This window comes from Cornus florida, unplaced genomic scaffold (assembly GCF_030987335.1).
Source record: "Cornus florida cultivar Cherokee Brave unplaced genomic scaffold, ASM3098733v1 CherokeeBrave_3.0.0_Hap2_Chr09, whole genome shotgun sequence".
Taxonomy (NCBI): domain Eukaryota; kingdom Viridiplantae; phylum Streptophyta; class Magnoliopsida; order Cornales; family Cornaceae; genus Cornus; species Cornus florida.
Window position 1 is genome coordinate 46,193,635 of NW_026775579.1, and position 15,578 is coordinate 46,209,212.

The 15,578-nt window shown below is 34.4% G+C and overlaps 1 protein-coding gene and 1 long non-coding RNA gene across 2 annotated transcripts; one reads left to right on the forward strand and one right to left on the reverse strand.

Annotated features, from left to right (window-relative positions):
- The first annotated feature begins 5,374 nt into the window (after positions 1–5,374).
- Positions 5,375–7,217, forward strand: LOC132273799 (uncharacterized). Its single transcript, XM_059774876.1, has 2 exons — positions 5,375–6,203; positions 6,297–7,217. Exons 1-2 carry the CDS (start codon positions 5,844–5,846, stop codon positions 6,909–6,911), a joined length of 975 nt encoding a protein of 324 aa, XP_059630859.1. The 5' UTR covers positions 5,375–5,843; the 3' UTR covers positions 6,912–7,217.
- A 1,665-nt stretch (positions 7,218–8,882) lies between these two features.
- On the reverse strand, positions 8,883–15,243 carry LOC132273800 (uncharacterized). The gene is made up of 2 exons (XR_009470256.1): positions 14,685–15,243; positions 8,883–9,453 (listed from the first exon to the last, which is right to left on the reverse strand). It is a non-coding gene; the product is annotated as an uncharacterized LOC132273800 (long non-coding RNA).
- Between the last annotated feature and the right edge of the window lie 335 nt (positions 15,244–15,578).

The window sequence follows — 15,578 nt, forward strand, 5'->3', positions numbered from 1 at the left end:
TTCTTGAGAATTGTTTTCAGAGTTACATTTCATAATTACTTTTAAAATTTCTTGCACCTACTTAGTACACACTTGATGCGAGATTATATGTACACATCTACGTATTCATAGCATAATTTATTTAGTATTTCTTACTCTATTTTTGTAATTTTTTGGTTTTATAATAATCTAATTTGGGTACCAGTAGGTATATATATATATATATATAGGTTGGAGTGATTTCTAGTTCTTTCTTTTTCTTCTTTTTTTAAAGAAAGAGTAATACTTGCATTTTAAGCTTCACTACTTATAAATTATCCGTGAGTGTACCAATCAAATTCACAATATCATCGAATTATATTAAATGGGCACACCTGTTCAGGGAGTTGGGATTCTACCAACTAGGCCACTAAAAATAATGTTGGAGAAGATTTATGGATCAATTGTAATTATTTACTGTAGTTTTTGTATTTTATTTTTGTAATTTTGAGTTCTAATAATCAAATTTGGTTACTATATTTTGGAGAGGCCTTTGATATTAAAGATTCATACAAAGAAGTTAGTGGATAGCTTAGATTTGTATGAAGCAAATGTTGTTAAAATCAAGGCAAATCAATATTTTCTAATTCCTTGAATTAAATTGATAACTCAGTTGATTATCTATTGAAGAGGAACGATGAGTTAATTATATCTAAGTTGAGAAATATAATTATATTTTTAATTTTTATTCAGTCGATATCATAATTTAGCAAAGTACGAATTGAATTAATATATTTGCTTGCTTGGAAAAAAAAAAAATGTAAGGCTAAATTTGTTATTAACAATTAGGCAATATAATGCAAATGCTACGTCAATCTCGTTCTACCTTTTCACACTTCATGTAAAAATTGACCAGTCTTGGAGATTTTTTTTTTTTTTAATCTTGCTTCTTACATTATAAAATTAAATTTTTAATAAAAAAAAATTTTCAAAATTAAAACTCTACTCGAGAAACTTTAATTCCAACACTTTTTGTTTTTATAAACCAATTGAACAGTACCTAGATCTGTCAATATCTTCCATTTAAATTTATGAATTGAACAAGGTCAATTCCCAAAGACGCCCTGGCCAAAAATGAAACTATTTGTAGAGGAATAATGATTTGTGAGCCGTATTAGGTAATTGTCGAATTCAAATTATGTGAACGGGGCACATTCACAGAATTTGAATTTGGTAATTATCGAATTCAATTCTTAACTTACTACTCTTTGTTAAGTATTTTTCACATCTATTCTACTATTTTAATTAGTGGACAAAAAAGTTAATCATTTGAATACCAATCGTAATTCTATTGATTTGGGGTGCTCTCGGTGTAATTCTATGTATAAGTTGCGCAATGGGGAAAAGGTTGTGAAAGTTTAAACAAAATATAAAATTTAAAGGAGATGAATAGACTTTACATGCACCATGTTCGATTTTCGGATTATTTTAATTTTAGTCCAATTAAAACAATCAAATACACAAACACAAATAAAAGTGCAATAAAGAGATACACCATGAATTTTTTTATGTCAAACCCAAAGAAAAAACCACATTAACTTAACGATCTTAGAGCAAAATAATCTATTATCTTGAAATTACACAAAGTCGATCTGAGGCTCACACTCACTTTACTCTGTTAGGAACGAGTTGTTGAACACATTAGGCTTATGAATCATTGTCCAATTGTTGTATACTTCATGCTTACTACTTAATCATTGCAAAAGGATTGTTGGAAACTATCATCTTGTAGTGCAATTAAATCTTCAATAAATTTTGAATGCCAATCACATTGAGAATACAATCCTAATGCCAATCACATTGAGAATACAATCCTAAAATCACTCTCATGAATGGTGTGTCTCCTAAATATATATATATATATATATATAGAAAAATCTACAAAAATTTTATGTGAAAATCACTCTTAAAGTCTCTCTTACTCTCAAAAATAAATTTTTTATGCACGTCCCATCTTATCATGAAACTAGGAGAGTATTTATATATATATATATATATATGAGAGTACTCAAACTTGTTAAATTTTTATTAAAAAATATTATAGGGAGTCTCTTAAAGTTTGGTTTAAAAAGAGTTTGAAAACTGGTTGAAAAACATAATCCTTTTCAAATCTGGACAAGCTCCGTCGGTCGCGAAAAGTAAGATTAGTGGAACTTTGCATAATTCCACAACCAGGATTAATTGGACCGGTCACTAAAAGTGTGACCGATGGGACTTTGCAGAATTACAATTTTTCAGCTAAAATTCTAATTTTTCAATCCCAACCAAACTAAGGTTTTCGTACAAAGTGTCATAACTACCTCTAAGTGATGTTCTCATTGAATTAAAGGTATCCTTACATATGTTGTTCACTATAATCAATACACAAAATAAAGCAAAAATTACAACTCGATCGACAAGTATTAACAACAAAATTTGTCAAGATATAACATCAAATTTTTGTTTGTTTTTTTTATTTTTTTCCTTGTCATCACTAGTGTTGTAGAAAGGACCTTCATTGAATAATTGCTAATATATGTAAACATTTATACACACATATCCCGTCCTAGTCATGGCCAATAGAAAATTAAGAAATGCTACCATAAAGTTGACCTTATTATAGTTTTCATGAATTCCTCATTTTTTACAAGAATTATGTACAAATATTGATAAGTATTTCTTACCCTTTAGAAGATGATTGTATAGAGATTATAAGGTCCAAATTTCATGTGAAAATTCATTTACACAATATATTACACAAATTATTTAAAATTTTGTATTCTTCTAATTTTAATTTTGTTTGATCAAATTAAACTATTTTGACAATTACGTATAATGTTATTTTATGGTATTTTGAGCTTTTTTATTTTTATTTTTTATTTTTTTAAGTAAGGTCATTTTAATATATGTTTTTTATTTTATTTTGTTCCTAAGGTCATTTTAATATTGACTACTTGATTATGTAACTTATATATTAATTTGTGTGCTCAAAATTTGCTACTTAAAAGAGAGCTTAATGACTACCTTCCTGAGATCAAAAGGGTTGTCGGAAACTATCATATTCATAGTGCAATTAAATCTTCAATAAACTCCGAATGCCAATCAGATTGAGAATACAATCCTAAAATCACTCTCATGAATAGTTTGTGTCCTCAAAAAAATATATATAGAAAAATTTATAGAAATTTTATGTGAAAAGCACTCTTAAAGTTTCTCTTACTCTCAAAAATAAATTCTTTATGCATGTCTATCTTATCATGAAACTAAGACAGTATTTATATATCTATATATATATATATATATATATATATATTAGAGTACTCAAACTTATTGAAATTTTTATTAAAAAACATCCTATGACGTCTCTTAAAGTTTGGTTTTAAAAAAAGTTCAAAAACAGCTTGAAAAACAAAAACAAAAAAAATTCAAATCTGGACAAGTCCTGTTGCAAAAAGTAGACTGTTGCGACTTTTGCAGAATTTCACAACAGGGATTAGTTGGACCCGTCGTTAAAAGTCCCAACGAACCTCAAGCTTATATGTCTTCACGTCATATAATTATTCCAAGTGATGTTCTGATTGAATCAAAGGTATTCTTTCATATGTTGTTCAACTTCATGATCAACATACAAAATAAAATAAAAATTACAACTGGATCAATAAATTTCGACAACAAAATTTGCCAAAATCAAATTAAGTTTCTCGTATCTTCTCCATGTACATTATAACATCAAAATTTAGTTTTTTATTCTTTTCCTTGTCATCACTAGTGTCGTAGGAAGGATCTTCATTGAATAAATGCTCATATATGTAGATATTTATACACGTGTGCGTGAGAGAGAGAGCAGTGTTAACCCCTTCCCTTCATGGCCAAACTAAATGGTATCAAAAAGTTGACCTTATTATAGTTTTCATGAATTCCTCATCTTTTTACCGTAATTATGTACAAGCATTGATAAATATTTCTAACCCTTTAAAAGATAATTGTATAGAGATTATACAAAATTTATTTACACAAATCAGTTAAATTTTTATATTCTCTTTCTTTTAATTTTGTTCATCAAATTAAATTATCTTTGACCATTTCATAATAATACTAAACCACCAATTTGTAAATAAGGAAGGTAGCAACCGTATCTTACAATGAGGTGTGGGCGCTCGGTGGAGCAAAAGAGGAGGGGCGCTCAGATCAATGGCCTTAAATAATGCTTCCTTGGTTCCTATTCACTTTCCAATGAGATCTTAAAAGACCAACATCTTCTCAAGTGTCCCATTCTCCAAAAACCCACGAGCACCCTCCTAAATCAAATAAATTAACAACACATCACCCCCCATGTAATTAAGATTTCCTGGTCCCCTCACTCCCCAGCTACCGAAGATGACATTTACATTACATATACATATACATATATATATATATATATACTTACACATACACACATAGTATAATAAAATATAAATAATGGGCAAAAGAAGATTACATTTGATGCTCACTCACTAAGTGCATAAAGGAAAATGCTTCTTGCACTTTGAAACATTCCATTTGATTAAAAATAAATAATAAATAATAAATAATCCATGACCATCGGATTAAAGACCATTAACCAATAATCAATCATTTAATCTCGTCCACACGTCGAATAAGATATGGAAAATCACATCCCTAAATGTTTAATAATAAGATTAAAAAAAATTAATTTTAATTTTTCTATTATTAAAATAGGACGCTTAAGATAATTGATGGACCCAAAATCGAATGGCCTGCAACAAATATCATGTGGGCTTGTTCATTGTAAGATATCTAGAGGAATAATTATAATAATAATAATACATTGTACCTCCAAAAATGCAAAGAGGAATGAATTACTATATATAGATATAGATATAGATGATTTGGGTGGCCTAAAAAGACTGATTTTTTTGCATAGTAGAAAGGGTTTAAAACACAAATACAAAGAACCCCATCATTCCATTTCACTTTAGGAAAAATTAAAACAAAATTAAATAGCAAATATATCTAGGAAAAACAAACCCCACAAATTTCAATGGAAAAGAGGAAGGAAAGGAGCAAAAGTCAGTTGCTCGAGGAAGAAAAGGAGGAAGGAAGAAGCCAAGAGAGCACTCAAATCAAAAGGGAAAACTCATGTCCAAATGGGAGGAATTAGTGTATTACTAGTACTAGAAGCACAATTCCAGTCAATCTAGTCAAACTTTTTTTATAACCCAATACCTCAATCTAACATCATAGACCGATGCCAACATCAAGATTTAAAACATACCACTTGCCCCCCTCTCTGTGTAATTATATACATCCATACATATACATACATACATACATACATATATATATATATATAGATATGTAAAAAAAAAAAAAAACTCTTTTTAAAGTGGTGTAGGCCAAAGGAAACATAGAAGAAAAGGAAAAAATTGGAAGAGAGCTCATCAAAATTTCACTTTCTTTTTCTGGTTTCCTCACTCTCTCTCTCTCACAGTTTTCTTTTCTTTTTGGTTAATTCCTTTTCTTTTCTTTTTTTTTCTCTCTTCCTTTCTGCCGATTAAACAATGAAAATGGCAGATTACCAATCATCCTTTCCCCTCTAAAGGAAACACCCATCATTGCTCCCAACAATCCTTTTCAACCTTAGAAACCTGAGCTTCTAAGATATTCCCTCCTTCCATTCATTCCTTTTCCTCCCTTCTCCCAATTTAAACTTCACTCTCTTTATAACCTTTTCCTCTCCCCACCCTCTCTCAACTCTTAACCATCCTTTCCCTTCCCTTCCCTTTCCTTCCTTTCTTCTCTTCTCCTCTCCTTAGTTAATTTCCTTCTCTCCCTCTTTACCTATGATGGATCCTTCTTCCACCAACTCTGTCAATGGCTATTACACTTTCCTAACCCGAGGGATCGATGATCTCGAACGCCTCTTCCTCTCCAACAACTTCATGTCAATCCAATTCCTCCAAAGGGTACTTTCCCTTCTTCGATCCTTCCACACCCAATTGACCCTTCTTGTCCAAAAGCTTCACTTGCCAATGGGTGAGAAATGGCTGGATGAGTACATGGACGAGAGCTCCAAGCTCTGGGAAGTCTGCCACGTCCTCAAGTCCGGCATCTCCGGGATGGAGAATTACTACTCCGCAGGCTTCAACATCACTTCCTCTCTCGACGCCCATCGCCATCTAAGTCCTCAGCTCTCTCGCCAGGTTCTTCATTTGAAGTTAATTTTTGAAAATTTCAAGATATTTATTATCTTTATATTGAATTGTTATTGTTATTGATTGAATTGTTGGAAACAGGTGATTCGGGCGATTTCAGGGTGCCGGAGGGAGGCGGTGGGATTGGAGGAAGAGAACAGGGGATTGATGGAGACGAGAATTGAGCCGCTCTCGCTGCGTTTTGATGAGAAGGTGTCCATTGAATCGAAGCTGAATGGATTCAATGGTTTCAGGGGAGTTCTGTATGCAATGAGAAATGTGAGCTCACTGCTGCTCATGATCTTGCTATATGGATTGGTCTACTGTTGGCCTGAATCGGGAGGTGGTTTTGTTCAGGGGGGATGCGAAGGGTGTCTGTTTTTCGGATCGGCTTTCATGATCTCGACGGCGAGGTTGCAGCAGAGGGTGGCGGCGGAGATCAACCAGATCAACGGGAGGCCGGGAATTCTGCTGTACGAGTTCCGGAGATCGAAGACGGCCATGGAGGAGCTGAGGGGGGAATTGGAGAAGAGGTGTTCACAGGGAGTGGTGGAGTGGGAGACAGAGGTTGGGATAAGGGAGAGAGTGGAGAACTTGAAGGGCTGTTTTGGGATATTGAGATCTGGTGTTGAGAACATTATTGGTCAGCTTGATGATTTCTTTGATGAAATTGTTGAAGGGAGGAAGAAGCTTTTGGACTTTTGCAGTCACAGGTAGAGGGGACCTAAAGATAGCGTGGTTGAAAAAAAAAAAAGAAAAATATATATATAATATCTACATATATATAATATATTATATATATAAGTAGAAGAACCAGTTGTTGGGGTGGTTGTACTTTTTCTTTTTTTTTTGCCCTTTATTTTTCCTTTCTCTCTATTCCTCCTATGGTTTCTTTGTTTTTCACAGCTACTATATAGTTGAGGCACTGAAGAAATATGTTTCCTTTTTAAGAATCCAAAGAGGAGAGAACTCTCAAGAGAATGTAAAAATCTGGTTTTCAGATAAACAAAACATGGACCAGTACAGATCCCTTTCATTGATTTTCATTTTCACTGTTGCATCCCGTAGAGAGCATCGTGTCACAAGTTATCGTGTCACGAGTTAATTGTTATTCCTCAACGGAAATCAAAAATCAACTTAGAGAATCCTAATCCTATTCCGATTCAAAATTAGGTTTCGTTCTTACTAACTAAATTTTCATTCAAAATTGCATTAAATTTTCTTTCATTTATATATGAAGAATGGAATCTTATTTCTTCTTATTATTTTTTATTATTAAGGAAGAAAAATGGAAAATGCTTAGCTAAAAGTCAAAACCCCATCTCTCTTAATTTTTACTATTTTATTAATTTATTTAAAGTAAAAATATATTCCACAGTGTTGTTTGTGGGTAGTTATAGTAAAATTCTAATGATTCTAGGAGGCAGGAATGATGAAAGTAGAGGCTTAAGACAGTTGGAAGGGTGACTTTTAGGTTCCTGAGTTGCTTTAATTTCAAAAGCAGAAGCCTCTTTGCTCTTGGGAAGCTTTTGTCTGATTCAGTTCGCTTTGAAAGCAATTGAGTTGATGATGAAGGCCTCTAAACTCACCCCCACTTCCTGACATCTCTCTCTCTCTCTCTCTCTATTTTGTTGTCAATTTCCCTCTTTTAGGGGTGAGGAATAATATATTTATATATGCGCGCGCGCACACATAAATAGACACACATACTATATAATAGTCACTTTCACCACCTTCTAACCGGATCTCATGCTTTTTGTCCCTCGCCGGAAATTCATGCCTTGCCTCCCTGGAGGGGTTTTTAAAGGAAAAAATCACTAATAAACAAATGCACAATAATGGAGATGGGGTTAACCAAAAAGATAATGAAAAGAAACTACAAACAAATCTCAGGAAATAAAGGTTTCAAGCAACAAACTCATGTTCCAACTAAAAGACCATTTCTGTTTGACTATCATGTTCTAAGACCTAGTTTGTTAAGTCCATTCCAAATATTTCCTTGCTTGGTACGAAATTTAATGTGGAAATAACCATTCTCTTGGAATGAAATTTCATTCCACATCTAAACCGATAAGCAAAGGTAGGCCCTAGACAACCCAAGAGAGATGAGTAACAGATGAGCTTGCAATAAGAGTTTAACATGCTAAAAACCAACTGCATTAACCAGTACCAAGGAGCAAAAACCGAGAGCAAATTAGAGTTTCACATGCTAAAAACTGACTGCAGTAACCAGTACCAAAGAGCAAACCTGGAGCAGATTAGAGTTTCACAGGCTAAAAACCTAGTGCAGTAACTAACCATTAGCAATGGCAAACCTATAGCAACTACAGCTACCGGGGCGAACAAACAGAGAGCCCGCACAGGGAAATACTTGCCCGGGCTCAAGTTGGAGCGAGCATGCCAAAGATAGAACCTCTCTTGCACATGGGTTCGATCATAGATGCTTGGAGTACGCTTTGTGTGGATAGGTCAATTTTGCCGAGTATTTTCTTGATCTTATGTTTCCTGTACTAATTTAACACTTGTACAATTAAGTTCTGAGTCTTGTACAAAGAAACAACCATCCACAGAGAGTAAATTTTCAAGTATATCTATTTATTTTCAACTTATCAGAATAATCCCTTTTAGAACTGCACAGAAGATGAGCTTCCTGCTGAGTGCTGTATCAAAGAATAATAGTTGCAAAGCTTTAAGACAGACAAAATAGGATATTGACAGAATAACTTCAAGAATTCAGTTACACCTTAGCAAATATACAGAAATGGAAAAAGAAAAATAAAGGTGAACCCTTCTGTATAATTCATCTACAATGAGAATCAATTAGACGAAACAGATGGGTTAGAGATGAGTTAGAGCTTTGGTATCACAAACACCAAACAAAATATTGAACGACTTCCCATTATCTACAGGAGATGAATGGGAAACAGAAAGGACGACGGGAAGGATGTTGGACTAGTTACCATGCAAGTGTTGCAGGTCTCTGAAGAAAGATCACGATGTCACATACATGTTTTAGCTGCCTCTCTTACGCATGGTCAAATGCCAAATCCTGGCAATGCGATCTAGGGAGTAAATGTCTCAACTTTATTACAGAGCTTAACAATATTCTTGTTCTGTATACCCTTCAGGAATTTTTGCGGCAACTTTCCATGTTCCCTTTGCACAGTGCTCGTAATCTGACCGTCACCCGCATCAAAGAGAGTCTGAAATTGATTCAAAATCAGACTTTAGGTAACCTCTAGAGGTCATGGCAGGGTACCTGAGTATATAAATGACATTTAAGTAATAAATTTTGGATATATTTTTAAACAAACTCCTTCCTAGCATAATTACACGAGATTCTAGAGTAACAGCCACAAAGAATAATATGGGATTCAGGAATTAGTGAATAAGATATTGTTAAATAAAAGAAGAAATTTTCAATGAATTTTTATATTGAACCCATTGAATAAAATCCAGAGGGCTAGGCTACAGTCTCGTGTCACCCAAAAACTCCACGAAATCAAGCAAATAAAGAAGCTCTCCACAATCCAAAAATAAGAGAGCTCAAGATTCCTATGTTTCAAAGACAGATCAGGCACCTAAGAACTTTCAAAAAACCCTCCCACTCTCTCCCTCTCTCTCTCTCAACATATACCGTAATAAACATAGATGCACCACTTCAACAAAGCTTACCTATCTAGCAAATGAGAACTTTCAAAAACCTCCTACCAACTAGTATATACCACTACATCCTATCTAACACCTCCCCAACTGACCTCAACAAAAACCAATAAAACTCCAAAAAACACAAACAGCAGGGCCCATAGCTCTAGTAATTAAGCATTGCAGTAAAGAGGTGGCAGATGAACTCAATATCCCTTCTACACGCACAACATCATATACAGTCATAGTTAAAAATCTTCCATTCTTTTTTTCTTTTTCTTTTTTTGAAAAAATAAAAATAAAAAAATCTATTGGAGGAGCTTTGGTGCTAACTAGCTTTCTACGATAACACTCCCACAAGCATATCCTAAGGGCTAGTCCAATGCACGACACTCCCACCATTGTGGGTCTAGGGAGGGTAAGATGTATAGTCTTACCAAGCACCCTATGGAACAATATTATCTCAAAATTGCTCCATTGCAAAGATCTTATCTCACCATCCTCCTCTGCTATAATGGTTTGAAAATAGAGAATGGTAAAGAAAGTCGCAATCTCCTCCTACTCCAAGCTCTGCAACGACCTATAGATTAGATGCATGACATGACATCAGTCTATAAAATTGTATCCATTATAGATACTTATGAATCCAAGTGTAAATCTTTTATCAATCAAACTAAGATACCTAGCTCACTCAGGGAGATGACATCCAAATCAATCAACCGTGTTATTTTTTAGTTGCCAGCACCAAGTAATCTCCGCAAGGTGATTGAATACAGATCTTGGCATCATCCATCACATGCCCAACTAGGAACAGCATCACCAAAAGCTCAGGAGCACCCAGACAAGAACCTGGCAGATAATGAAGTGATACATATTGCATGTATGATCCACTCAGGACCACCAACTCAGACTTACAATTAATTTAATGTCAATTTGTTTCATTTCGACATAATAATATATTACCACAAATGCAGCAAATTCTCCCAAAAAAAAAAAATTTCAATTGACATAATTACTTTGATCATCATCGTCGTCGTCATCCTCCCTCTTGCCTTTGGCCCATTCAAATGGGGCCGGCCATATAATTACTTGGTAATAGTTGACAAAAAGTCACCAATCCTCATTATTCAACTGTTTAACTGCTCACTGGTGATCTTCACATCTTTGCTCTAACCAAACTTAAATGGATATTTATATGTAGATAAATAAAATATTCAGGATATCATTAGATTTGTAAACCTTGTTGATGAACTTTCATATCATATATTTAGAATCCTTGACTGAACGTGCTAACACCATTAGATGAGCAAAACCTCTAGTTAAAACCTATGAAACACGGACACGAGATACGGGTACGACAAGGACCTGATGACACGGCAAATCTAAAAAAAATAGGACACAGACACGACAATAAAATAATACTATAATTTTTATTATACATAAAAAAATTCAAATTTTCCTCAATTTCCCCTCACCCATTTAAATAATAAGGGTCACTAATATTTTGTATTTTTTTTTTTCAAATAAAAAATATAAGGGTTTATTAGTAAATTTCAATTTTTTTTTGATAAGTAATAATAACATTAAAAAAGGCGTTCAAAAAGGGAACGCGTCCCAATTACAAAAGTGGAACCGGGACTAAGGCCCCAAAGAATCCAAGAAAGTAATTAAATCATCAGAAGAAGAACAAAAACTCCTCTTCACATAATTGAAAAGAGAATGAAGAATGTAAAGTTTGACCACTGCCGTAGGCGACTCTTTCCCTTCAAACATTCTGCTATTTCTCTCCTGCCAAATGCACCACCATACACAATGTGGTACAATTCTCCAGAAATCGTGAACATCTCTTCTCACTCGACATCCTCTCCAAACATGAATTAATTCCTTAGTAGATCGTGGCATAACCCAACACATGCCAATTTAATACAAACAAATAAAAAAGGCACAAGTCTTGCACTTGTAATCAAATAGGGTTAGAAGAACATTAGATCGCTCCCGTCACTCTCTCACTCACGAAGTGCCTCTCCTCTGCCAATCGTTCTTCCCTCATCCCTTCACCTTTTTTTGTTTTGGTTGTCTTCTATCTCTCTGATCTCTCTCGCTGGTGGCATATGTTCTTCTAATTCACCCAAAATTGCAGATTGAACAAATGTAGCATATGTTCTTCTGATCTTGACAAATGACAATAGGTCTATGTAAATTTAGTTGTATTGTATCAATTTATATCATGATTTGGATCTTGAATCTTCTGCACAGACGTTTTCCTTTGTGTATTATATATAAAGAATGAATATATTCACATCCATCTATCTATCTATCTATCGATCTATCTATATATATATATATATATATATATATATATATATATTATCTTCTACTCTCTGTTAAACAGGGCGAAGCCGTGTTCTAGAGTGTGTCGCCGGCGTGTTGTCCGGTGTGTCCGTCTCCTGAAAAAATAAAAAAAGGCCAGACACCTCTGCAAGGTGTCGGACTCGTGTCAGAACCTTGGACACGGACACGTGTCTGACACTGGTACAGCATACTCTTTTGACGTGTCGGTGCTTCCTAGGTTAAAACTCACCACGAAGTAACTTATCAAAAAAAAAAAAAAAAAAACTCATACCAAGTAAATCTCACCATGGCATCCCTACAAGCCTCAAAAGCACAAATCTTCTAATAAGCTTAGCTTTTTTAATCCTTTACCAATTGAAGAAGTTTGCTAATCCTCTATTGATTGTTTCTTTGACAAACTTGATCATCTAGAGAACCTTCAACTAAAATTATTTCATGTATACCTATGCAAAATTCACCTTCCTGATAAATAAATTAAAAGAAAAAGATATTCTTGTAAACTGCAATGAAGTTATTTTTCATTACTTGATATGGTATAGAAGTAAATTTACAATAAAAAATTTGGGTTGTGTTTGGATTGAATCAATAAAACTGCAAGATTACTTTAAATGTCAAGGAGAAAGAAATGTTTTTTTTATCTCAGTGGATTAGGAGCAACACTTTAATCTGCCTCTACCTAGACCAATCTGTACTGATGTGTGTCACTGGTACTAGAGAGAGAGAGCTAGAAATGCAAAGGCCCCATCGGATTTGATAATATGTCGCTTAAGAAAATACGCTTCATGGAAAAATTTAAGGATTGGCGGCAAGGGTACAAAATTATAGGTTGATTAAGGTACTGGCAGGAATCTCTAACTTCTTAAGGTTGATCTGAGAAAGTTGGGAGAAGTCTTGCGTCTTGGATATGAGGAAAGTCAGGCTGATGGGGAAGATTACAGAATTGGATGCAGTGAAAGGGAAGGAAGGTTGGAAGCCAAGGAAATCACAAGTAGAGAAGGCAGGAAGCGTAAGTTGGGCCTTTTGACCTTGATGGAAAAGATTTCGTGGTGACAGAAATGCAGGGCTTTGTGGTTTAAGAGGCAAATAATATTATTTACCTAATGGTTGATTCACACAAGATCAAAACATAATGATAAGATATTGATTGATGGTGTGGTGAGGAGTCGAGAGGAGTTGGGGATGAAAATGTGAACCCGAGTAATATCGAGAAGGCCTGTGATGATGTAACTGGGGCTTCCTGATTTACATTATCCAAGGATGGGCTTAGGGGAGAAGTGGAGGCAGTGAATTCATTTCTGCATGTGGTCAAATTTTCGGTCTTGGTCTCTAGCAGTGTTATTTAACAACTCTCGAGGGATGAGACAGGGAGACTTGTTGTATCCTTTCTTGTTTACAATGGTAATGGAGTCTTTTAGTAGGATGGTGAGGAGGACAATGATTCCTGGCCGCATCAAGGGGTTCGAGGTGGACAAAAGCATGGGCAATCAAAACGAAGTATCTCATCTCCCATTGTGTTCTGTGATGCAGTAGAGAATCAGTTGAGATTCTTGAGATGTGTTGATATGTCTGGATTGTCCCGGACCTCCCGGTGGAGGAGGTTAACAATATTCCTGCGCTAGCTGATATTTGGGGGTGTGGAGTTCGGGTTTTTTGGGCTTACCTTTGGGAGCCTTGTCAAGGGTTTCTTCTATTTAAAATGGTCGTGGAGAGGTTGCTGGATGGAAGAAGCAATCTCTCAATGGGAGCCTTGGGAGGCCATCTTACTCTCTTATTTTTTTTATTTATTTGTTTTATAAGAGGCCATCTTACTCTCTTATAAAGAGTACCCTCTCAAATCTTCCAACCTACTATCTTCTAACCTAATATTTCCTCCATTTTAAGCCCTAAGGAGGTGGTAGTGAGGTAGATGATAGTGCAATCCTCTCAAAAAATTTATTTATAATCTAATGAATTGGGGCCAACGGTGAACAAGTTAAAATTGAGTTCTATCATCATGGATGAGAATTTGGGTTGGGCATAGAGCGAATGGGCTTTGGGGAGAAATGGAAAATTTGGATTAACACTAGTATCTCGACATTCAATCCTAGTGAATGCTAAATCTTTCCTCAGGTATCCTTGCTAGCTACAGAGGGACAGGGCATCCCCTGTCCCCCGTTATCATTGTTAAATGTAAATGCCTCCATTACCAAATCTGCAAATATAAATGCATAATTCTAGCTAAATATGTGAGGCACCATTTAGAATGTCTCCCTCACAACTACAAATGTCAATATCGGCAGCAACCATTATCAAGCCACCCAGTTTGTGGTTTTGAGAGCAAGTGCATCATCTATCTACACAAATTCACAATAACTATTGCTAACAGTGCACATAACGTTGATAAACAAGGTTTACTGAACTGAACCACTAGAAAGAATTAAAAAAAAAAAAAACCAAGCTTGGTAATTATAATTATAATTATAATCAAAATCTCCAAATCTAAAACAATCTCACCTTTTCCGCAACAAGACCACTAATATGAAATGCTAGATTCTTCATTTCCTGTTTGCTGCTCTTCGTTTCCATTTGTTGACTGTTGGAGCAATTGTAGTGGAAGGAATGGGATTGAAGCTGGCGTGTTGAAGGAGGTTGAATTATCGACAATTGGTGATGAAAATCGGTAAGTTGGGTGTTGATGCAGTGGGGATGTAACCCTAGAGAGAGAAAGAGTTGATTGAGCTTACCATAAAAGCTTAGAAAACGAATATTATGAAATTAGGGTTCTATGGATAGGTGTAGCAGCAACAGAAACATCGACAACAGCGTCGGAAGCAGCTACAGTAGAAGTAACGAAGCGGCGATCGACGAGTGTTTGATGAAGATGATTGAGAGGGTTCCATTGATGTTGCAACAAAATTATTTCAGATATATGTGTATGTAATTATGTATATGATATATATATAGAGACAGAGACAGAGAGGAGAAAGGTGGATATGAGCAGAAGAAGAACAATCCAGAAAATTGAAGGGTGGAACCGTGGAAGAGTAAAGCACCTACGATATACAATTATATATCTATGTCAACGTCTATATCTATATCTATCACTATTATTAAAAGTACATAGAATTATTAAAAGTATAAACAGTCTCAGTTTTAATACATATATTAATTTATATAAATTTAATAAAAAAAATGACAATGTTTCAATACATATATTAATTTATATTATGTTTTAATACATATATTAATTTATATAAATTTAATATAAAAAAATTTAATTAAAGAAGGAGATATAATATATAGAATATAATATTTGTATTTAAAAATTAGAGAGTTTCTATAAAACTCAACTACACTTATTTAACTCTATTACACACGTCTAATTTATTATTTTATTTTTAGATATAT